Raw genomic sequence first — 25500 nt, 5'->3', positions numbered from 1 at the left:
TTCAATATGACAAAAAATAAATTCCTGCACAAATTTGTATTTGAAGTAATGTTTTAGATCAATATAAGCAGTTAATTCTTCTAAGCTTCTTGGCTGCTCAGGATCTAATCTCTGAAAAAGGTATTTTAGTATTTCAGGGAAAGTGCCCAGTGGGAAAAGTTCTCAGCTGGGAAAAACATAAGAATTCTGTGATTCTGTAACATACTTGCATGCCATTTAATGCAGTAGCAGTTTTTCTGCCCCAGATTAATGGCACTGCATCTAGTTGGAGTTGAGAAAATTAGTTTGTTCTTCAAAAATATTTGCAAAAAAGAAATTCCCCAACTTAATATCATATGTAAATTTATAATTGTAGGCAAATACATACGTATTCAGCTAATCTGGGATCCAAATAATTATAATTTGAAAATTTCAGAAATCATATTTCCTTAACATTTTTAAAATCATTTTCATCAGTGTCTAAATTTTAAAGGCAAAACTGGATTTGGAGGTACTCATGCTCTATTTTAATTAACTGGAGTACATTTATAGATATTTTGGAAACAAAAAAGATTAGCATATAATTCCAAAGAAGTAAAAAAGATTTGTATTTCAGCACAATGACAAAAAAGTGCTGAATTACAGTTTTAATCAGTTTATAGCATGAGGTCTTTGCAACTTTCAAAATTAAGCATAAATCTGATATATTAATCAAAACTGATTAGGTTACTTATCCAATTGCAACCCTTATTTTACCTTTTCTTATTTTCTTAATTAAGCAATAACACCACAGAAATCCATTCTTGCCAGCAGTTAATTACCATTTGAGACTATAAAATATTATAAAAACAATAATTTATCGACTATTATACAGAGTGAATGTGTTTTCAGAAACAAAATTTGCAACATCAACAATAAAAGAAAACCAGAATGATTTGCATAATTCTATTACATTGCTGCTAGGTTATTATGCAAGAATATTACAAATGAGTGCATGAACTACAGGTCTCACTTTTAGAAAGTCCAAGCCTCTCAAACTTTGATAATTCTAGTTTTACAATTTTTTCTGTGCTCTCATAGTCTATAAAAATTCAAAAAATAAAAATGATGCTACATAGCTCCACGATATCTAATGAACATAATATAAAGATGCTTTGACTCAACAAAGCATGCCCCCATTTATACAGCACTTTCCTGTTAAGATATAATGATCCTGGAATACTAAAAGCTGCAGTTGTAGAAGTAAAATCAAAAATTTAAATGTCTTAAAGTTTTCAATTTCCAAAGCTCCCAGTGTTTTGATTGGGAAAAAAAAAAAAACCAAAAAAACACAAAACACAAAAAAAACCCCAAAAACTTTGTTTCATAGATTTATTGTTGCCATTGTTGTGTAGGTGATTCACTTTACCCTAAAACCTCACTTACTGATTGATGGAAAGATGCTTTATAGTCTGTGAAAACTTGCAATCTTTAATGGTGATGGATATTTAAATAAAATATTTTATCTGTTAGCATTCATTATGGTAAACTTTAGCTCTCACCAACATTTCTCTGCAATCACTCATTCAGATATCACACATGACCTGAAGTGCACAAGGGATTTTGAATATGTTTTGTATTTGATTTCCCATATAAACATATGGTAATAAACTGAACAAACAATATCAAAAAACCCTCAAGAAATCTGAAAAATGGTGGAGATTTTGTGAAACATGCCTGTCTATCCATTTGCTACGTAAGTACTTCATACTCAGAATAGTATAAGAAGGGAATGCATTTCAGAAAATCTGGAAACCTCCTCATTACTTCCTACTGCAAGCCAATGCTTAAATATGGGAGTTAATTGATGTAGAACAATCCCTCGAAAATTCCTTTTTACAGGTCAGCACAATTAAAATCTTTTAAATTCTCTCAATCACTACTGGCTTGACAAGGGCAAGTGAAGTGGAATAGAGCTATGAACATTTCCTAGATCACATTTAAAGATATATGTCATTATCCTGGTAATGCCAATTCAGCCTGAGGAGTGACTATTTCCCAATTTTCTCAGAAAAGGATTAAGAGCACAGGGAGGTAACTCTTGCAGGAGTCTGTCCAAAAATCTAGAGAACGTGTAACTGTTCTAATTTTTTTAGTGAAGAGCTTCTTCCCTCAGTAACTAAACCTGCACAGAAGTTCTTCTTGTGACCTTACTACTGCAAGCTGTTTTACTGGCCACAGTTTTTCAAAACAGCTAACAAGAAACAGGTAGTACCAAACTGAACTTGCATAACAGCATCAGTACTATCAGGGCAAAAGAAAAAAAAAAAAAAAAAACCAAAAACATCCAGAAATAGGCCCAGTTCAGACAAAGAGATACCAAAACACCAGTACCATACTGTACCATACTAGTGGTTGAGAAGTATGGGGTGGGCCATCTGGAAACCTCCATATATCTGGCTGGAACAGGCCAACACTGGATACTATTGAAAAATTATATAGAGTCCATTCTCCTTTCCTCTTCCTCCTCCACCGAACAAACTGTCAAAACACAAAGACCCAATGTAGAGAAAAAAAGACCTAAAAATATGTACAGGTGTTAGATAATTCCTGGATTAAAAGCTTTTTCCTGGCACCCACTTGACTTTACTATGGTGAGAACAATGAAATTTCTGAAGTTAAATCAGGTATTTTAACTGCTGGAAAGTTGTCAGAAGACTATGTGTGTACACATCTGCACTTCTTTGAGCACACCTCCTACTTGTGACTCCTCCTGGCTAGTTAAATGAGTACAACTGCTGTAGTCTTCCCACTGCTCTCTCAGGTCCACATCAAGCCATTAGAAATACAGAAGTTGCCTTTTGGAGGTGAACATTTGCTTTCAGTCTATATCACATGGTTGTTACCTATATAAAGAAAACATAACTGGTGCCAGTTGAACAGTATTTTCTAGTCATGAGTAAATGAAATCTTCTTAACAGTGACCAGAGAAGATAATTTCCATGCCCATAGGAGTTTCTGGTTTTCCTACATTAAGTTGGAGTGTTTTGTGTCTGTTTAATTTTTCTATCTTTTGGAGGCTATGCCCAGAAAGAAAAACACTGGGTCCCAGGACTAAAGTGTAATTGAGGTTTAGCTCCACAAACCAGGAGATGCTGTGCTGAATGAAATATATCAGAAAGTCTTTTGGAGGGTAAAGTGACTCATGTACAAATAAAGATGAAAATATTTCAATTTGCTTCCTAAGGAAGAAGAGAAACCTGAGCCTTTACAGCAAAAATATCAATGTAAACAAAAGGTCACAAACAAAGCATATTTGATGGTACACACTTTAAATCCACTCCTCAACTGTTTCTTCTCTTTGCAGCTCAGGCTTTCAGAATTAATAGACCTGTATGACAAAGGAGGAACCAAGGACAGTTATTTGAAGGATGTTGTGCCGTAACTGGTGATTCAATCTTTCACTCTATCCTGCTAAACCCTAATGGATTTTTGCTTTCAGGACCGTAGCTATGTAATAAGGAAATAACAATATTAATCATCTAGGCTTGGTATTAGTCATGACGGAATGTTCTACTCCCTTCTATTAAAAATCAGCAGTAATGATGAGTAGTTTCAAAAGATGAAATCTTAATAAAATGACTAATAGAACTACAGGTGTCTGGAGAAAAAGAAATGAAAATATAAATTAGGAAGACTAGCAACATATTAACATATTTTAGAAGTCTAACATCATAGTACTTGAATATATTCAAGTTTTTAATGAGTTTGGCACAATTTAAAAAATTATTTAAACACTAATAAAACATAGCTAAAACCAGATTAGAAAAGCAGATGAACACACATTTAGAATACTGCTCCAGGATATATCCAGATTCCAGGAATTTCCAACACAGAGTGGAAAACAGCTGAAACAGGCTATTTACAGCTGTTAGGTTCTTTTCCACTTGATGGGCACTTATTTCAAATCAGTGCTGAAATATTTGACAGATTATTATTAGCTCAAATTTCATAAGCATTAGGATATTCAATAACAGGTATTTTCATTAATTATGCCAGGATTGCTAAGGTGACATCAGTTTACTGTTATTATTATTACTATTATTATTATTACTATTATTATTGTTATTGTTATTGTTATTACTCAAGTCTTAGACAGAATACAGCAGCTCTATGGAAAGAGTAAGTATTGGATTTCCAGAAAGTTTACATTTCATTTTTAAATTCAGAAGTTAAATGCTGCAGATTGATTATAGTTTTAGAAGCACTGGCTGTGCAGCTTCCACATTTAGAGTTGCCATTCTGTCTAGAGGGGAAAGGATTAAATGGCTGTGCCATGAGTTATAAAGGTACAGGATCTCTGCAACATAAGAAAGTGGTAATCTGTGTTTGCAGGTTCCTATTATCACTTCATGAAACTGCAAAATAGTAATGCAGAGGTACTTTTCTATAACAGATTCAGAAGTACTTAATAAAATTCAGAGAGCTAAAATCTATAATAGTCTAGGTGTCTGTTTCATAGGTAAGGAAACAAAGATAAGATAATAACATAATTTACCAAAAGACACATCTGTAAGGTCAAGATGGAGGAAGATTTCAGATAATTTGGTTTCCTGTGTTAAAAATACCAAATTCTCAGGTTCTTGTGTTAAAAATACCAATTCTCAATACCAGAAGCTCATTCTTCTGCTTAAAAATATTTACAAGAAGCATTGCCAAAGCTATTCATAATGAGTTTTAAAAATGAGTTTTAATGAGACCACAGTTTTAAAGAGGAAGTCCAGAGTAAGAGTTTCATTAGGTGCAGATGATTGCAGTTAAGCAGCAACAATCCTTACACTGCCATTTTCACATAACATAAATGACTCATGGAGAGTCAGCACAGTCACAGCTCTGCTGTGAACGCTGAGAAAAGGGGGAAGCAAAAGGTTCAACATAGTGCACGAGGACATCTCACATCAGGTCATTCTTCTGGAAAAAATTGGTGTCTAGTGCAAAATGCAAGCAGCGCTTGAAATGAACCACAGTGCTACATATTGTAGTTACCTTTACATAAAATCCGCCAAAGCCTGAATATCTATTCTGTCTTTATAGCTATCTGCAACTACTTGAGCTTCTCCTGTTACTTTTCAAGGAAAACCCAAATGCCACATTAACTGACACATGAGAGGTGTCATTTTTCATTACAAACATTCCCTGAATGTTCCCCAAATAGAAGAAGTAAGAAATTACTTCATACCCATAGTCATTTAATTTCTTCTATTTCCTAAGAGAAAAAAACAGATGCTAAGATGCAAAGAGATTTGTAACCATAGTTATTGATACTGAGATGTTTCATTCACAGCATTAAGAACAGAGACAAAATTAAACATATCAGCCTTCATTCAACTGCAATTCTACCTTGGCTCTAGATGATTTGGTGCACTTCAACCCTAAGTAGCAGATCCAACACAAGGTTTTTGGTAGTATCCAACTGAACTGACATGCTCTCCTACTCGTAGCCATTTACAAGTGTCTCAAGGGCCACTCTCACTCTCTCCCAGAATCTTGTCCACTTTTATTGACGTAGTGGCTAGACCCAGAACCACCAAAAACATCCAAAGAACCATAATATTTTGGTGCTTCTCTATCCAACTTTATGTTTGGACAATAAGTGTTAAACCTTATTAATTAGACAGAAGCCAAAACTCATAGATTTGTCTGTGAATAAACATAATCCCAGCCTTTTAAAATTCTTGTAGAAAATTTTAAAGGAGAGTCTACAAAAGAAATAATTACAACATCCTGAGTAAAAAGAGCACAAATTTATGTATTTAAACAGATATAATGGACTCTTCTCCTACATACAAGTTCATATTGCATTTTTGGGCTGAAACTGGTGGTTTGAGAGGTGCTGAAAGATATTTTTTTATGATAAATTGCTATTGTTTACTTTTTTTCTGCAGCCTCCTCCTGTATTGACACTACACCTGAGAGACCATGTCTTTACCTTACCACATGAGAGCGCTAAGACTGAAGCAATGTTATCTGGTATTCAGTTGGGGCTCTTCACAACTGAAAAGAAACAACAAGCTTACAGACAGTCTTTGATAGAAACTCATCACGTGCTTTCATGGTATGAACAATATTGTCATCTTCTACAAGCAGGAAACTAAACTCAAGATTAAGTGATTTACCTAAAGCTAAAAAAATAATAAGAAAGGAACCATGTAAAGAAATCCAGTAAGGTACACTAAGAACTGACTAAACCTACCTATCCAGGTTTATGAGAGTCAATTAGTCCATCTATCTTTCTATCTATCTACCCACCTATCTATCTATGTCAAAATTAATGAAAGACAATTAAGACAACAGAGTGCCCACAATGGTAAATAAGATCACTGTACTCTGGGGAAAGATTCTCCCTGCTATTAAAGATGCCATGAGTTGGATTAAACTACCTAATTTTGAAACTCAAATATTTACATACATAGTATGGTTATCAGTAAAGCAAGATTAAATACCAGAGTCGACTAATCATCAGTTTCATACAATAGGCTGCAGTGATTATGCCAGATTTTTTCACTGCAGAGCTATGAGGATATGACATATGTTTAAAAAGTTTCCATAAGCAGCAACACATTTTGCATGTAGGAAAAGTATGAATGCTCATCAGTGTGACACTGTAGATATAAATCTGAATTTTTTACAGGTATCTTCAGCATTATCCACTGAAAAACATTACCCACTGGTTTACAATGAAAATTTTCTAAGACATTAAGACAACCCAAACATTAACACATCCTACAGAACATTGTACCTGCTAGGCCTTAATTAGGTAAAGAAAAAATCAGAACAAAACAAAGCTACAAGTTCAGATGTCCTGCAGAGCAACTGCAAAAGTACCTAGGTGTGATATGGATTGAAAATTAAGTTTCAACTCCTGTTCAATTCTCTGCTGCAAGCAACTAGGCTCCACATACTTCTATTTATATTACCTTGAGATTAGAGCTACAGATCCTGTATTTGATAAGGACCCCACAGGATAGAAGTCTAGGAGCAAGTCAAGCTGCAAAGGATGTGCTACAGACAAAACCCTACCTGTGACTCCTGCTGGCACACCAGGTCATGTATTTACTCTTTACTGAGGGCTAAGCCTAAACCCACAGGTTACCACACAATGCAGAGCCACATCTATTACCATAATTGCAGCTTTACAACAAATTTACTCCATAAACACATAGCGTATAACAGCGAATGTTTCTGAAAAAGAATGGATTATCAGAGTTCATTTACTTTGGCTTTTTTAATTATATTATATATAATAACTCTTATGCATATTTTTATAAAATGTCATATGGACATTTGATCCTATTGAAATATTTGTCAATATTTGCTATGAAATATTAACAATAATTCTTAATTAAAATAAGGATTTAATTTAGAACCATTTGCAAATACATAAATGCACATCCAAAACTGGCAAGACACTATTTTTTTAATTCATAGATAATTATCTACAAGTATTTTAAGAAGCAGATTATGTTAGATAAATAAGGTATAAATCAAAATTTAACATAACACTTGCTACTCCATGTTAATCCCCCCCCTTTCAACTTTTCGAAAACTTCTTTTCTTCCCGTGAATGGGTTTCAACCTTATCATAATTATCCAACAGATTCATGTATCATTTTGGGGGTTTAGAGAACATCTCAGAAAACAGAAAATAAAATCCTGATGTCCTAAGTAATTTTCAATCTGCATTCAAGTGTACAAGGCTACTCTTTTAGTAACATCTTTCTCTTGTTTTGTAATTCCAACGTTTAAATCCCACTGAGATATTTGCCACATTAATGCATATTAAACAAATCCATTGCAGTAAATGTATAAAATATTTACAACCTGATTATTGTTGCACAGACAAAACTTAAAAGCAATATAAATACAACTATTAGCCAGTTTATACAGAAGGGGGTATGATGAAGGCTCTCAAGAATGAAGCAAGATTTTCAGTAGATTTCCAAAAGGAAACAAGCAAAAACACTGAAGAGTAGTGCAGTGATCTAATCTTTCAGCCTCCAATATACTTCTTCATCAGAACTTCATCTACATTAACTCCTGTTTTCTATACCTGAACAGCCCATGTTCACTGATCTGCCATAGAGCAGAATGCTGGATGAAACACAAAGAGCATCCTTGAATTGGCAAAGAGTCAGAAAGAGAAGCATTCAAATATGTCAGTACTATGTTATTTTAAAAACACAGGTACAAATGCTATGGAGCTAAACAAGATTTAAAGGCAATTAATCTGGTAATCTTTTAACTTTTGGCATTGTTTTCTGAAACAAAAGGTTTTCTGCTTCTGAAAGTATTTAAGAAGAGTCAACAAAAAAGAAAATATGGCTAAAATACAGGATGCATTTAGCAAAGCTGATTCACCAGTGGAACCAGACTGTTACACATCTCTCAAAATTTCTTCTCTAGAAGAAATCTTCTAAATAAAATTTTGTTTTATACACAAAATGATAGCATCTTAACTAAAGGAGAAGAGCATCCTCATAAGGAACAGCCAGAGGATGAGTGGCAGATGAATAGTTTTCTCTCATTTTTTAAATAGGATTAAAAGTAACCAAACAACAAATCTCCAACATAGTGCAAATTACAGCTGTTGAAATTAAAATGACCCCACACAGCCAGAAAGGTGTAGCACTGCTGAAATTTGACAGCTATTAGCTGGAAGAAGAAATGCTGGAATTTGTACAGCTCAAATCTTCATAATAAAACAATCACCTTTAATATAGAAAAGCCTATCTGAGAAGAGCAATTACACGGATTTAGGAAGAAGAGATTGCACTTTGTTGCTTGTCATGTTAGAAGGTACAGGCATATTTGTTTAGGAATAACAATAAAACAGCTGATGCCACTGCATTGCTATCAGCATACACTATCATTTCAGCAACTACAAAAGACAAAAAAAGTAGACTAAAAAACAGAAAAGCTCACCACTTCTTCATGCCTGCATTTTCTCACATTAATTCCATTAATCTGTTATTAAAAAGATAAAGAGAAGACTTACTCTACATTTCATAAGCATAGATTTCATTTCACTTTTCTAGAAAAATACAGACAAAATAATTTGCAGTTTTACTCACCTGCAGAATTGCATCTCCTATAAAGAGCAAACCTGAAAGTTCCGCTGAAAACAGAAAGCATATTTTTCACTCACTATGTACAAAACATCCAACATTTTGTGTACAAAAAATTTTATTTAATTTAATTCTTCTGCATATTTTTTTTTTAAATTTCAAACAAAAACGTGATAAAAACTCCAACATAAAACTTCCAATAAAATTACTTGTATTTTCTTTTTAAAACATAAAATATTTGTGCATCAGTGTTACAATGAAAGAGGCTATTCAGATCAAACACACAACTATGAAACTTCATCCATCAGTCACTAGCACCTTTCAGGCCATTCTGGTAAGGTGGGCCATATTTTTCTGAATAGAAAATGACTGCAGTACTAGGTCATATTTGCCTGTGAGAGATAATTTCTTACAAAGAGAAAAAAGCAACATGGAGACTTCAGGGATACTCATGAATAACAACTTGAATTTTTAGATTTTTTCCAAAGATAAAGGACCCTTTAGATCTTGCATCTTTGATAAATTCTGATAAATAATAGGAACTATTAATGCTGGATAACACTTACATAGGCTGAAGAGCTAGAAAGTAAATATATTGTAAAAAAATCACCAGCCAAACTGAATGTGATTTTAAGAACAAAGTTGCAACACAACAAAATTTATAGAATCTAATTCTACACTTTCAATTTTTAAACACTGTGCTCCATATCAGAGCTATCTCATTCAAATACACCTTATAAGCACATCAGGAATATAACAAAGATTATTTGTCTGTAAAGACATTAATAACTTTTGAGAACATGAACATGAGAACTACAGGATATTAACAGATTACATGTAATTATTACCTATAGCACTCCATATGAACATAGAGAGACTGTCTGGAAAAAGCTAGTATTGGACTTGATCCAAAAACTTTATGTATTTATATGAGCTGCAAAACTGGAATCAATATTGATGTAAATTATGCTACTCAAGTCCTTGTTTGGTGGAATGATCCTATTAGCTGTATTTAAAAACAGATGGTTAAAATATTGCAGGACAGATATTTTCATTTATTTTGAGGCATAGTCTTCGGGTAAAACAGCATTTTCTCTATCAAAGTTCTCTAGTCCAGGAGCACAGCATGACACTTTCTATATCACAAGACAGCAGTCTCCTACAAAAGAGATATCCCTCAAAACTAGCTCTGCAAAAATCAGCAATATTTTTATTGAAAGCAGTAATGAAAATTATATCACAGCTAGGTATTGGGGCTAGAAACAATGCAACAGCTACTGCAGCAAAAAAACTTATGACAGAGATAAAATTGCACTTCAGTGTGCTCAATTAAACTAAAGTATATCTTTCTTATTTTTCCTGCAGTGCTTAATAGCATTTTAATAGGTACTGCATGTAATATATGCCACATCTTTATGTATTAGTTACACGTATACTGAAAAGATTGTAGTCACAAGTACAAATTCTTTAGGTTAACCTTATTGCCTTCCTTAGGGATTCATTCCATGCTACTCCTTATTCTCCCTAACTCCAACTTTCATATCTACCTTTCAGGGTTGGCTTTTGGTTCTCAATATGCTGATTCTTCCATACCTCTCTATCTGAGTGGGTGAGTAAGAAACCTTTTTTTTATACTGACATTTTAGTTGAGGAGAAGCTGAGTTCTAGATTATTGCATTACAGATGGAGGGGAATGTTTCCAATTTTGCATTTCCGGCCTTATACAATTACATACAAATGTAACAAAGACATTAAGTACACATTATTAGTACTGGTACACGACCTCCCTCCTTCATACTTGTGAACATCTTGAGCTGTTTAACTATTATCCATGTATCATTCCAATAATTTCAAAATGTTGCCAGTTAAATCAATACAGAAATTCAGCACCAGTTCTGTTCCTAATAAAAATAAGTATGGCCAAAACTTTATGCAGTACTCAAAGTACTCCAAATACAACCCGAGTAACCAGGTTAAAAAGTCATGCATTCTCCTGCTGTGTTATAATGATTTAAGAGCCAAACATTTTATCTGTTACAACTTCCAGACAATAATTACTGGGAAGTCAAAGCCACTAAATCATTGCCTTTTATAAAATTTATTAAGCATTTTCATTCTATTGATACTTTCCTATTTCTTTTCTATACTTTCTATTTATTTTCTAATACTTTCCTATTACTTTACTATTTCTATTTACTAAAAAATAAAAATAAAGATTAAAGACTTAAAAAGTATTCCAAATATCAATTCTCTACTTTTTCAGAAAAAGTTTCTGAGGAAGAGAGAGATCATAAAGATATGGGAGAGAAAGGGTTCAACAACAGTATTTGTTATAACATTGACTAAAGAATCTCAAGATTTAATACATCTTTTTCTAAAGGGAACATTAAAGTACATTGTAATAAGCTGATACCCAATACCCACCTCTTTGTTCTTTGGAAATCTTAGAAATGACCACTGGAATATTATGTTCTGCTCCACCCTGAAAACAAAATAAAGAGCAATCTTTGTGAGTCACTAAAAATATCTTTATCACCTAAAGTTATATTTTACCCTTTCTCTAAATACAGTTTTTAGAGAGACTGAGCAAATAACTCCGATTCTGCAATTCTTCTTTTTCTAATGAATATTTGACTGGGATTAAGTCCTTATTGTCTTACATAAATAAGTTCTCAGTTGCCATCATTAGCTTGGGAAGTGAATTCAGAACTCTACCAGACATGAAGGACATCAGTTTCTGTGAATTCTGGAGAGCCTAATGTATGAAATGTGTCCTGTAAAAGCAGAATGGACATCCAGCTATAATGGCAATCACACTGTGACCACTTAGTTTTTATGCTGGCAAGAAGGAGGTAAACAAAAGCACAAGAAAGAAGGTTTAGACTTTTCATGTCAAAAGCAGCCTTTATTTGTTTCTCTCTGTCACAGAAGCACAAAGAGTGAAGAAAGCAGTGGTGTAAGTAATATAGAACAGAAAAAGAAGCATTAAGAAATGGAACAGTAGGTGTTCAATAATGGGGAGAAATAAAGGAAAACCAGATGATAGTTTCAACAGTTCGACAACAATTCAACGCTGTTGCTTCATTCTATTTATCCTGTTGGGACTGGAAATATTTATGGTGCTTAAGAAAAAAGTAATAAAAATAAACCTTAAATGAAAAGGAAATTCAAAGGAAGGTAAAGGCAAAAATACAGAGAGACACAAATACTTTTTCCTCTGCCAAGGGCATCAAAGCATACACTCAAATGCAAGCTGAACCAATTCAGGTCACCAGAAACCAATGTCTGCCACACTGTTGTTTTGACTAAGAATACTGGTTAAGTGTTTTCTTACTCTTCTTTTCTGCAGACAGATTTTACTTCGGAAATGATGGCTTTTATAGGTCCAGGCACCCTGTGTCAAGTTGGGAAAAGGACTGACATGGGTATTTCAATCCCTAAGGAACAGCACACATCCCTTCTTCATGCAGTATCAAAGTGTTTGAAACTGAACAGACTCCTGCACTCAACACCTCTTTCTGTCATGGAATAAAGATTAATGTCCTGTGTAGCCACAGAATGCTAAAGAGGATAAATATTCCTTTTGCTAGTGTCTATCAATGCAAATGACCCTAAAAACACTGAGTTAATGGGGATCTCAGTAATATTACAACAATTATATGTCTACAGGTAAAGTTCTTCTTGCATTGCATGAGATAAGTGTTGACAAGCATGGAACATACTGCTACTATATCTTGCTGAATATCTTTCAATAGTTTTCACCAGAGGAACAGCAACAGTAAAAGCTGGATTCACTGCAGATAATGAGTTCAAGCTCACTAAATTCATAAGTTTTAACCTATACCCTCCAAAGTTTCTAGTCACATGCAAATTTAATTTCTTCAAAACTTTTCAAACAAACAGAAAAAATAACAGTGTCACTTTCCTCCTAAGCTTCCAATGTTACACACATGTTGCTCTATTCCAGGATACTCAAGGCCCAGCAAAGAAGTGAGAGGTTTAAAACAGCCTCCCTGCTTCCTTAGATCTAATGCTCCCTTAAAGTAGGAAATTATGTTTATTACTAAGCCAGCCTGCAATGCACACAACATGATTATTCCTCTCTCATTGTATTGAATCCACTTAAACCCATTTACACTAAAGATCTGAGGAAGCTTTCAGTACTTTCCTACTGAAGTGAATTATCTCTTCTCTTTGCATCCGAGTCTGACCTGTATGAAGGCTTCTTTTTAAATCAGTAAAAGGACATAGTACCTGCTGTTCTAAGAAACAAAAAATCAAAACTGGAAACAGCAAATAGTTGGCCAGCTACCCATACCCAGTCACTATTAGCAATTTGCAGCAAACTGTGGGTATTCTGCCAACACCTTGTTGAATACTACTTCAGGTTGCCATTGCAGCCTTGCATTCTGCATTCTCCATACTTGACTCTCTGTCCTGTAGAGGAAAAAGTGTATGCCTGACTAAAATCTGGTTTTACAATCTCAGGGAGTACTCTTCTGAAGAAACCTCTGGGAACAGAGGCAACTTTTTCACTGCTTTAAATTTTCTCTTCCTCCAGTACAGACATGTAATTATAACCTCAGACCAGAGGATGGACAGAAATACATCAAATAGTGCTGCTGAAGACTTAATGGCTCAGACCTCTGCCAGACTCTAACAATGATCTTTGTCAAGCAAATTTTCTTTGTCACTTTTCCTCAAGCAGGGATAAATCTGGAATGACAGCAGCTTCCCACCTGCAGAGGTGGTCCTGCTAGAAGGGGCAGAGGAAGCTCTAATCACTGGCAGCTGTTTGAAGGTCACTGTCCTGAATGCTGGCCACTACTGGTGAGAGGTCACCCACACCTCCTTTCAAAGTGTCACCTGATACACTCTTAAAGGTTTTTTCTTATCCCAGCTTTTATGGGCAAGAGTTTTTTTCAGAAGTTTTTGACATATGAAAAATAGGGCAATTGAAAGCAGTAACTTTATTGACAAAGGCTGGAGGTTTTTGGTTCAAAGTATAACAAGGAAATTAATTTTTTATTTTCTGAAAAAAGAGCTTATAAAAGATCAGACCAATTGTTGGACTTTACGATCATCACAGTTAGACAATGTGGGGAACTATGACTTCATAGTAAAAGGAAGCATTTCCACTAGCAAAAATAGCTTTAAGATCTATGGACACTGAATTTTTCATTTAAGTTAAATTAGAAAGTCAAACTGAATCTCAGAGGATCTGTTATGCTGTTCACCATTTTAAAAGAATGATCAAAACAGAGGCAGAATAATGGCAGTGTACTGAGTCCTAGTAGACAGAAGTCAGACTGTAACCAAAAACCTCAATTTGTTTCATAAACTCTCAGTTTTGATGCCTATTTCTTCAGGAACACTACACTCCAATTACTGAAAAACAGGATGTTCTTTTGGAAACCAAACACTGAGAAGCCTCTTTTGTCAAGGTTCTGCATCTCAAACTTGTCAGAGATTTGATAAATTACTGAAATATTACACTTTCCAAATTCTCTCTATATGGTTATTCCTCCACAAACAAGCATTTGATAGGAGGCTTCAGAAAAGAGAAAATCATTCCTTCAGAAGAGTGTAAACCAGAGCAGGTCTGCTTCAAATTCAAGCACAGTTTCAGCACTAACCTCAGCTAAGAGATACATCCACACACCAGGTTATCAAACCCTAAAAGAGTGGATTATAATCTATTTCTTAAGGGGCTGAAGTTTAGGTCTTGGACAAAATCAACCTTACAAACAGGGTTTTTCTCTAAGCAGTTAGCTGAATCTCTTATTTTTATAAATACATTTGGAATATCCAAGTTAGAAGAGTTTCCCTCATAGACAGGCAAAAAAAATAATTAGCCTAATTTTGGCATTATTAGGAATTTGTTCCCTGCTCTTCAGAAAAAGAATAATTCCAAGGGTTCAAAATACTAGCAGTGGGATAAGACATTTTCAACATTGATTCAAAAGAAAGTTGAAAGGTGACTTTTTCATGTGAGTTTTCTGACAGTAAATGGATGTTTTAAGTTAGTAGAGAAAAAAAAAGACAAGATAATGTCCCAGACCTGACAGCTGAAACTAGGCAAATTCATAACCAAGCCCAAGCAAGTATTCTAAAGTGAGTGTCATTAATCACTGTATTGCTGTAATTAACACCTCAGATAAGCAGCATCCTCTGACATACATCACAGCCAGAATGCAAATCCTCAAATAACCCCTTTCTTTAATTAGTCTGGGAGTAGTAAGACAACAGAAGCTACTGTAGTTCAGGGGCTATGGAAGTTATTAACATAAGGAGGAGAGGCCTCAGTGCTTCCCACTCCTTCAGAGGGACTTGCAAACCTCTACCTTCTGGCACAAATTCAAAATAATTACATTTCTACTTAAAATTAATCTTTTAATATTATTTTTTTTATTAAAGTTCAGGAATCTTGCAAAACAAAACAAAAACATAGCAGCAAACTTGTATTAATCAGCAAGAAGCAAACCATGTTTGAATTTTAAACAGAAAACTGGCATTTTTCAGAATATTTGGAACTGACATGTCATTTCATGCCATAAATAAAAAGTCCATTTCAGTGAGTCTTCATAAAGTTTGCCTACTAAACTAAAAAAGAAAAATTGCTGTAAGTTCCTGTTTTAAGTAGTTTTTTACACTAGTTTAAAATTACAATAATTGAATTTATTAATTTGTTTTTAAATTGTGTTGGCTATCCAACCGCTTGTCCATCTTTGTGAGAATGTAGAAATACAAATAAAGGACCTAGCAAAAAAGGTCAAACAAACAAAATGATTGGACAATTTGATTTATTTTTAAAAATAAGTAATTTTAAAGTAATAAATCATACTAGCTGAAACACATCGACAGAACATCCTGGACCACAGAATTCAACTTTTCATTTTCATTATCTAATCTGTGCCATCCAAACAAGTTTGAGTTTCCTTTTTTAAAGAGAACTCTTTGCTCTTTTGAAGGGATTTCACCACCTGATTGCTAGTTATTTTAAAAAATGAAAAATTTTCTATTCACACCTGACTGTATGTATCTTCACCTTTCCAATACTTTGATTAATTTTGATCAAAATATCTATGATATAAAATAATCACAGAAAATAAATATCTCACTCTAAAAAGTTAATTAACTATTAATTTAAGAAAGACCATTGCACATTCTCTATTTATTTTATATTTCTAAGTGATGCTTTATTTTATGCAATGTACATAATACTTAAATAATGTGATCTTGAGATTGTCAGTGATATTAATTCTAAATAGCTCATTGTAAATTATATGTAAAAATCAAGCATATTGACTCTTGAGATTTGCTCTCCAATCATCTAAAGTCCTTACTGTAACCAGTTACTTCTTAGGAGCATTTAAATAAAACCACCTTTACACATACACTTCATTTTACACTGACATTCATTACTTCATTATTATTCAGTGTACTGTAACCTATAATGATACCAGAGGGGAAAAAAAAATTAAAGGTTGTTGACCAAACTGATGAGAAACTTTGGTGACAAAATAGCAATTAGTTTCCCTTGAACAGAGGTCTTCATGGGTCAACAAGATAACAGCAAGTGCACAAGTACATTTTTAAAAATTAATTCTTCTATTCAGTCATATTCTTATCAATGACAACACAAATGCACATTAACACTTCTTTTGAGTTACTTGTAAGGTCAGTACCAGCAGATGTCATAGGAAAATCTATACTTTCATTTTATATGCATAATTTAGGCCTCTTTGCATTCATGTGAAGTAGACTTCATTTTTTCCGTTGCTATCTTGAGACTGAGAACTGCTGTGTGTAGAAGATAAAATTAATCTTGTGTTGTCTACACTCAGACTCAAAGCCAAGGTAAAGTTTTCAAAATCATACATTACAATGACAAAAATTATTAACCCTTCCTCCCTCTCCTAAATAGGATCATCTACACTTGTATATGTTCTTAAATCTTACTGACAAAGGCAAAAAAACACAGTTACATGATAAATTGCTGTCTGGGCTTGATCTACGGAAAAATAAACAATACAAGCATCCAATAACACTTTCTGTCCCACAAATTAATTGCAATGGATTAATGTGATATTCTTTGTAGCAGAACTGAAGATGAACTTATTGGCTGTTCCTTGTGCCTGCCACTGTAATTTAGCATTCATTAATAACTATTTAAATTAGAGAGAAGATGAACAAGTACAGTCTATAGAGTTGAAAACACTTTGCAACTCTTACATCAAACCTTATTACAGAGTTGGACAGCTTGAATTTTAAGGGAATGATTGCCTTCCATTCCACAGCATAGCATAGCTCTAGTTGCCTGCTGTAACAGTATCTAACACACAAAAACTTGTTTCCTGTCTTGTTTCTAGTTCTCTAAAATAGTTTGTACACATTAACAGCAACACCGATTATATACAAAGACATGCCTTGTGTAATATGCAATAAATAGACCAAAAATATCATCTTACCTTTATACTTAATCCAAATCCTCCTACAGTCTGTCTTCTAATTGTTACTGTTCTTTCCTGGAAAAACGAAATCAAGTTTTGCTAGATTTAATGTCTTCTGCCAAAACAACTATATTCATATTTCAGTAAGTTTTTTCAACATTGATTTTTGTTGTTTTAATGAAGTTCTGAATTCCTCAACTTAAAGTTCCGTGAAACCTATGTTCCACAGAAAAAAGACAAAGCCTGGAAGAAAAGAAGGGAGCCGGTCTCAAAAAAAAAAAAAAAAAAAAAACCAACAACAACAACAACAAAAAATCAATTGTTCAGTTCACACCATCCTAGCAAGTACGGCAATGCTTTAAAAAACCCAGAACTTTGGATTTGGACAATTATGGTACAACACACACATTTCAGAGGTTAAGGTCTTGACTAGTCCTAAACTGGTCCCATCTGCAGGTTAATCACTACATGTTGAAGTACATACAGTTCACTCCTGCAGTGCATTTGTCAATTCAGTTTCATCTGAAAGGAAAACAACTTTTGCATGTCAAGACCAGTCATTGATGTTAACCAAAGCCTAACAAGTGCACACATTGCATGAATTCATTTCAAAGCACAATAATGATCCAAATAAAAAAAAAAAAAAAACAACCACAAAAAAACCCCAAAAACCAAAACCTCCAGAATGTAATACAAAAAGAGCCACTGCTGATATCAGAGCAATGGTGTAACAATCATAAGCCATAACCTACAACTATTAAAAGCAGCCCATCTTTTTCCTTCTATTGCTTATCTAAAAATTTGTGCTGTAAAAACTGCAGGGTACTATCTGCCTCAGATAAAAATATTTACAAAAAAGACTTTTTTTGGTTTTTTTTCAACTCACTCTGTTGACTTTATAACTACAGATCATTTACAATTAGATCATTTAGGTAATGGTAAAATAATGTATTAGCAGATATACCATATATCGAGATTCAGATATAACAATTTTGTAGATTTTTGTATGCTCTCTACATGTGGTGTAGATTTTATACTCATTTTATTACCTATTATGCTATTGTCAATTCGTGGCATAAGTCTGCATGCATGTGACATTTAACTATATTTATTTCAACACAATTAGCATAGATGGTCAGTGTCAGTCAGATTTTAATAGATCATCAAGAATGTAGCAGTGACAGATAGGATGAAATACATACAGATGTATTTTTTCTTCCCTACTTCATTTACAGAAAGGGAAATAAAGGAGGTACCACATAAAAGTTTTGGAAAACTGTTATTTCAGAAATTTGATGAAAATCAAGTAATCTTATTTATTTTTTCACATTTGTGACAAATATGAACTGAGTAACTGTGGAAAGAGCAAGAGTAAACTCATCCAATATTTTGGACTGAAAGACAAATGGGATTGCCTAAAATGAGACAACCATTTATTCATTTAGGCTAATGCTTGCAAAATGCAAAATGATTGTAAATATTTATTCTAAGAAAAAGGTATATATTTTGCTGTTAAATAACTAAACTTTTCAATTTTCATTTTTTACATAAACATCTAAAAAGGAACTTTCATAATGCAGTCCCACAGATTGAGTTCAGACCACAGACTGTACTCAGAAAACCTAGAAGATTGAGTTCAGACCACAGACTGTACTCAGAAAACCTAGAAAACTTTTGTCTGTCACAGTATCAGATGCAGGTAATGGTGTTGACAATATATTCAGGATAAACCAATATAGGCCACAGTCCCATGTGTGGTCTAAGCTGAGTATACATAAATGAACAGAAACACTCAGCTGTGGCTCCACTGGGAGCTGTATTTTTCCTGTTAACTTTATCTTGTTTGCACCTCCAGCTTGTGCTGAACATGGAGTTAAGAACACGAACTTGACTTGTGCACTCTTGTCAATATATTCTGTTATTTTTTGTTATACATGCTCAAATCAAATAGAACAGACTTGTGCTAAAATGACATGGAAAAATAGCAACCTTTCACCAAACTGGCTTGAACTGGCTAGTGTTACATCAACCATGAATGGAATTAAGGACAACACATGGATTAAATTTCAAGTGAAAAACATGTAACTTCATAAAATTTGTAGTTCATGATATGTCAGTAGTCACTGTAAACAATTCATGATGTGTCAACAGTCAGTGTAAATACTGGCATCTAAACATATTCTAGGCTGAAGCCACATTTTTAAAAAACCTAATAGAAAACTATACTGCAGAATATTTCTGTCCTTGTTGTCTTTCTTACTCCAACACACACCTAAATACCCATAAAAAAGTACTCACACAAAAGAGTCAATAAAATACACTTTTTGGTTTTCACTCATGCAAAGACAGAATGAAGATAGTCCTGAAAATACTTGATCCAGGGTCTTCTGTGAGTTTGCAAATGCTGTCTGACAGAAAACTAGAAAGATTTTATACTGGAGTTCAGCATTATTTCTTTATGTGAAAAAGTCATGCTAGCATGGAAGATTTCTAAATAGGCAAAACTGCATAGAAGTAAGGAAGGAAACCAGAAAAATTTCAAGACAACATAAAGTATCAAAGGGTTTTGTCTTGTATTTTTGCTAGTTTCTTTTCTATCTCCATTGAAATTTGATCTTAAATACTTTGGGACCAGAGAGTTACTGAACTGAATTTCACTTCAAAAACATATTGCAAACTAGATTCACTTGAGTGATATGTGATGTGAAGGGAAGGCATTGCACTGTATTTAATCTAGGTTAAGTAAACAAACCTCTCTACACACCTCTCTTATAATAAAGAAATAATACATTGCTTATTTGCAGATGGACATTTTCTTTACATAAGTTGGCTAAAGATAACAAACATGCAAATGACCTTCAAAAGTACAAATCAGAATTAAATACAAGTTGTTTATTTCTTTAGTAAACCATCAATAATCCCCTAGTGTGCAATTTAAAACCCCATATAAGCCTTATAGTGAAACAGCATTTGCAGAACAGTAAGAAGCATAAGACATTTCATATACCTTTCTTTTAGGTTGGGATAAAGCCCCAGCTCTAATCAGTCATTGGTCAATGCAAGTTTACTTTTGTAATTGATAAATTTTTGTAATCGATAAAGAAAAATAAACATATCCAATATTGGTGGGTCAAAGCAGATGTCCAAATTAGGTATTAATCAACTGCATCAAATATAGAGGCAGGATGTCAAATTTAGCCTGAAAAAGATAAATCCCTCCCTTTTGACTTACAAAGTAACTTGAAACAGTATTTTGATGACAGATACTTGCTTTGAAATGTTTTGGCAGAAAACTCCTTTGTCTAAGTAAGCTTTACCCTTTGATTTGCACATGATTTATTTCATGTAACCTTCAAAGACCCTTAATCAAGTTTAGTTTTCAGTGTCATTTTCAACCCAGGTGAATGGAATATAGCTTGTCAGCAAAGCAATAGATTTTAATGTAAAGTATTTTTACTGTAATGGTTAATGCACAAAATAAATTTAACCAGCAATCTGAAGTAAATTATTTTGTTCTGATGTCTTTAATTAGCATTTCAAGTGAACAATAACAATAATAAAATGCTTTTCTCTGGTCTAATAGCTTTAAGTTCTTAAAAAGATTTAGAACTATTCATTAATAAAACACAGCAAGAACTCTGGAGGCAAAAAAATTTTGTACAAGTGACAAAGTGCTCTAAGTATCCTGATTGACTATTTTGTTGTTCAGGTTAAAAATACTGATGTTCTGTTGATTCTCTATTAATATTTTTATGTGTTCCCCTCTTTTTGCATCACATGATATTCCATGCATTTGCCGTGGTTTTGCAAGTTCCAAAAGCAACTTCATTTCCAACTTTACAAAATAAAACTTGGTTGAGATGAAAAGATACTTAGTTCACTATTAAGACTACACAAAGTGTTCTGTGAGCTTGTAATTACATTTTCACATTTGTTATCTACATGATGTGAAACAGAAGGAAGGTTAGAGCTCCTAGGACTCTTAAAAGTAAGATTCTGAGTAGTGTTCTTGCTGTTTCCTGGAACAGAACAAAAGTAGTTATTTTATTGAAAAACACAAAGCTGCTGCCATGCTGTCAGCACTTTCCATGTGTCTCAGAAAATTGACTGGAAAGGACAGCAAAGAGTTTTGCCAAAAAAAAAAAAAATTCTTCCTCAGAGCTATGCAGTGAAAGAGAAACAATGTTTTTGAGGCTTTCATTAAAGAAATACTAATATTTCTTAAAATCTATATGATTTTCTGGGGAACATAAATGTCTTCGTTATGTAAGATGAGAAGTGCAGAATGACCATGCGAGCACAGAGCAACATAAACAGAGAGGAAAGGAAAACAGAATCCTAGATAATCATTAACTATTTATATTTAGTCAAGAGTTAATGTTATTTTTAAGTTACATCTTGGAGCAGAGTAAAAATTCAAGTATTTCATACTGAATGGTAAATCATGCAAAAGAAATTTTATAGTTACTTAACTGACTCTTAAAAAATATTTTGTTAGCTACTATTTCAAACTATCTATCTTGTATAATACAAAGCAGTCATCTAATGGGCTCTAATAATCTAATACTGTGTCTCTATGAAAGAAGTCAAATACATGTTGAACAAAAGGATGAAGAAACTTCAAAAATTTTCACAAAACTGAGTTAACAGCATGTGAAACTTAAAATATACCATTTCTCAACCTTATTCCCAGTGTGCGGTTATTCATCTGGTAAGTCTGGAGATTCATCTTACAAGAGTAAAGGTATAAAGAATTAGTTTGTCTAGGTACAGACAGAAAACAAGACTTCTCTTTTCAGAGGATTAGAAGACAGACCAAGGTATTTTACATATGGAAGAAAATGATAAAAAGCTGAAAGGTTTGCAGCACAAAACAGGAGGTGGAGGAAAAAGGAATAGACATGGAGAGGAATCTACAACAGTACAGTGACATGGAAAGATGCAGGAGGAAAAAATGGAGGAAAATATTAGAACATAAATTTTAAAATGTAATTGTATAAAGATAAAATCAGTACATTGGCAGCAACTTCATAGATCAACCTGGTAACATTTAATGCCAAAATACATTCAAGGTCACACTCTCATATAATTTATCAGTTATTAGTAATCCTACTAAACTTTGAAATAAGAAAATATAATGTAGATTTTTAAAATTTTATTGAATCCTTACATACATTTTCAAGAGGACTCACTGAGTCCTCTTTTTGATAATGCTTTGCTCTTTCCTAGTGACATTTCTTTGGATTAATTTACCTGGGCAGGCTTCATACTCATTCTGAGTGTAAAGGACACAGGACACAGGTCAGCCACATTTCCAATTTGAATTAATAGTGTTAAACAAGGTTTGCCAGCACACTTGCTCATCAGCTACCAACTTCCATCATGTGGCATTTGAAGCTTGTCTCATTATTTCAGTTCCTCGTGCCACTGGAGGAGCCTGGCAGTAAGGGAGGGCTGCAACCTGCCTGGCCAACTGGAAATCCCCCTTCCTCTGCATCTGTGCTGGAAACTGAGGGTGGCAAACACAGCAGTGTCATGCAGGCTGTAAACAGCGACTAGAATTAAAAAAAAGCTCTCAACCCTTCATACTTCAAAATGTTTCTGGTCCAGCAGCCTACGCTTGAAAGCTGAAACACTCACCTAAATATCTACTTATAAAATTCCACTCATACAATTGTCTCACTTCAGAAATACTGCATTTCTTAGTATAAAAATAAAAGAGAAACAAACCTATAAACCCATGGTCAGGATCTGAACTCCCAACAGGTTTTGTAAGGAACATTCTCTGTAGTTTCCAGCTACTGCCTTACATCCTCCACTGCTATCAATGTTTTAGGTTCTCTGAGTCTTTTCTGATTTGCAATATTTTTCTTTCTTTCAAGCCTTCTTCCAATGAGGAAAAGTCATTATTTTCTTTCAAATCTGGCATTATAAATGTCATTTTTAACTTCAGCTGATTGCTATGCTTTTTACTTTTAAGTAGCTGCAGAAAAATAAGCTGCCTTAGGCTTTCCCTAAATAATCATATTTACATCTGTCAGGTTGTCACTTAAAGCTGTCCAGATTGGCAGGGGAAAAAAGTTGCCCCCATCTGATGGATACTTGACGACTTCAGTGAAAAAATGGATTCACTCCACTGAATAGCTGACAGATACCAAAAAGATAAAAAAACCCAAAGATTCTTACTGGTAGCTTTGTGAAGGTAACAAGAATGCAAAGTGTTTGAAAGGTGACCTATCTGTGCACATATTTGCAATTCTTTACAAGACACGGAGTTCCATTTTGACATTAGTTGTAATATTCAATCAAACATCAGAATCAAAATTGCAAATAAAGACAATAGAAAAAATAAGTCAAAACTATAATTTACGATTTTAAGCTTTTGATTTTTTTCCTTCTATTTCTATTCATTAAAATGATAATGTTACTTGAATCTTTTTTAGCACAACTAAAATATAGGACAAGAAAATTCATAAATTTCAAAAGAGAATGATCCAATATAACATATAAAAAAATTAATTCTAAAAAAAAAATCTCAAAAAAATTAAATATTCAAGCAAGGAAAATGTACTAACTTAATGTGACTTCTCAGGCATGTCATCCCTAAATGATGTGTTTTGAATTTAAATTTATTCTTAAAAATTAATAACTTAATTATTGAAATTTTAAAAATAAAAAAAATCTATTGTGTAAAGTTTTAATTTAAAAGACTTTTTTTTTATACAAAGCTAAAAAATTTAGAAAATCTCTAATAACATTTTTTTAATACTTTATGGGCTTTGCACATATTTATGAATCTTTCAGCACTTGATTTCACAATAGCATACAGACAACCCTAAAAGTGAGACATAATTAATTTTTTTTTATGTTTCCAGTAAAAAAAAAAAAGACAGTGTGGTTTACATTATCAGAAAACAGATCTGGCTGCAGTGCAACATTTTGAGACAGTGTTACATCCTGGTCTTAGTAAAGGTGTTTATTGATAGTTTTTTAATCACAAGACCACTTACAGTCCATAGGCTTCATTTAGATACAATTGTATCAAACTCAGTTAAAAGCTTGGACAAATGCCATGGTGCTCCGAGAGCTGTTGCTCTGTCAATTCACAAAAAAAAAAAAAACCCATTCGCTCATTTTTTATTAGTATTGAATTATGATTGACCTTCACACAAATTTTCCCCAAAGATGTTTAATTAAAAAATCAAACCACTAAAAGAACTTCTTGATCTTCAATTAATTAATGCATTTACTATACAGCATCATAGAAATAAATTACTTGAAAGAGATGTGACTCATCTGTACGTTATCATCAGGTGAGTTAGCAGTATTCTGTAAAATCTATGACCCTTTAAAAGAATATTTAAGAATATTTTGTAGAAATGCAAACTATCCTGGTAGCTAACAATTTGCCAGCTGCTTGCAGTTTATTTTGATTCTTTTAGAAAAAAGAGTAGCTGATTCAAATGATCCATTCTGTCACATGGTTCATTGTCATATCCTTAATTTATGGATCTCACATGCACATAGACTCTATGTGTAGAAAAAACTCTGAGTACAATTAATGAATGAAATTTATTAAAGAAAAGAAGCAAAAATCCACAGCTTCCTAAACAGATAAACTGCTTATCTTAATATAGCACAATAATCCTTTTCCTTGAATTTTAGATGTTCATGAAAGGTAATAGAAACTGTGAGGATTAACTCTAAAATAAAAATATTGATTCTGGAATGGCAAATATTAAAACCTTTCCCAGGAACAAATCTACCTCAGATATGCCATACCTTAGGCTATCTCCTCTCCCATCATAATTTTCACCAAGTTCAGCATTAGGCTATTCTGGTTAGTCCAGGCTATTTAAATGTTTGTCTAAAAAGAGTGGAAGTTGCCTCACTGCACATTCTTATATGGACCACCATACAGCAAACTTTTATGAGCATAATTTCAAATAATTAAAGAAATATGC

At 33.4% G+C, this 25500-nt stretch overlaps 1 protein-coding gene across 8 annotated transcripts in view; it reads right to left on the bottom strand.

Annotated features, from left to right (window-relative positions):
- The window catches only part of SNTG1 (syntrophin gamma 1), a 318965-nt gene that overhangs the window by 122492 nt on the left and 170973 nt on the right, over positions 1-25500 (bottom strand). For 4 of the 8 annotated variants that reach the window (XR_012582420.1, XM_074550855.1, XM_074550863.1 and 1 more), the window contains exons 4-8: positions 17555-17611; positions 11508-11565; positions 9090-9133; positions 8941-8982; positions 2353-2499 (exon numbers count right to left, since the gene is read on the bottom strand). Coding sequence is in view for 7 of the 8 variants with exons in the window: in XM_074550855.1 (XP_074406956.1) it covers positions 2353-2499; positions 8941-8982; positions 9090-9133; positions 11508-11565; positions 17555-17611 (348 nt within the window). In the remaining variant the exon portion in view is untranslated. Of the gene's footprint in view, positions 1-2352; positions 2500-3288; positions 3350-3802; positions 3983-8940; positions 8983-9089; positions 9134-11507; positions 11566-17554; positions 17612-25500 lie in introns of those variants that run through there. The other 4 variants (XM_074550870.1, XM_074550873.1, XM_074550876.1 and 1 more) reach the window with 4 other exon arrangements.

This window comes from Zonotrichia albicollis, chromosome 1 (genome assembly GCF_047830755.1).
Source record: "Zonotrichia albicollis isolate bZonAlb1 chromosome 1, bZonAlb1.hap1, whole genome shotgun sequence".
NCBI lineage: Eukaryota > Metazoa > Chordata > Aves > Passeriformes > Passerellidae > Zonotrichia > Zonotrichia albicollis.
This window is presented reverse-complemented; position numbering and strand designations above follow the sequence as displayed.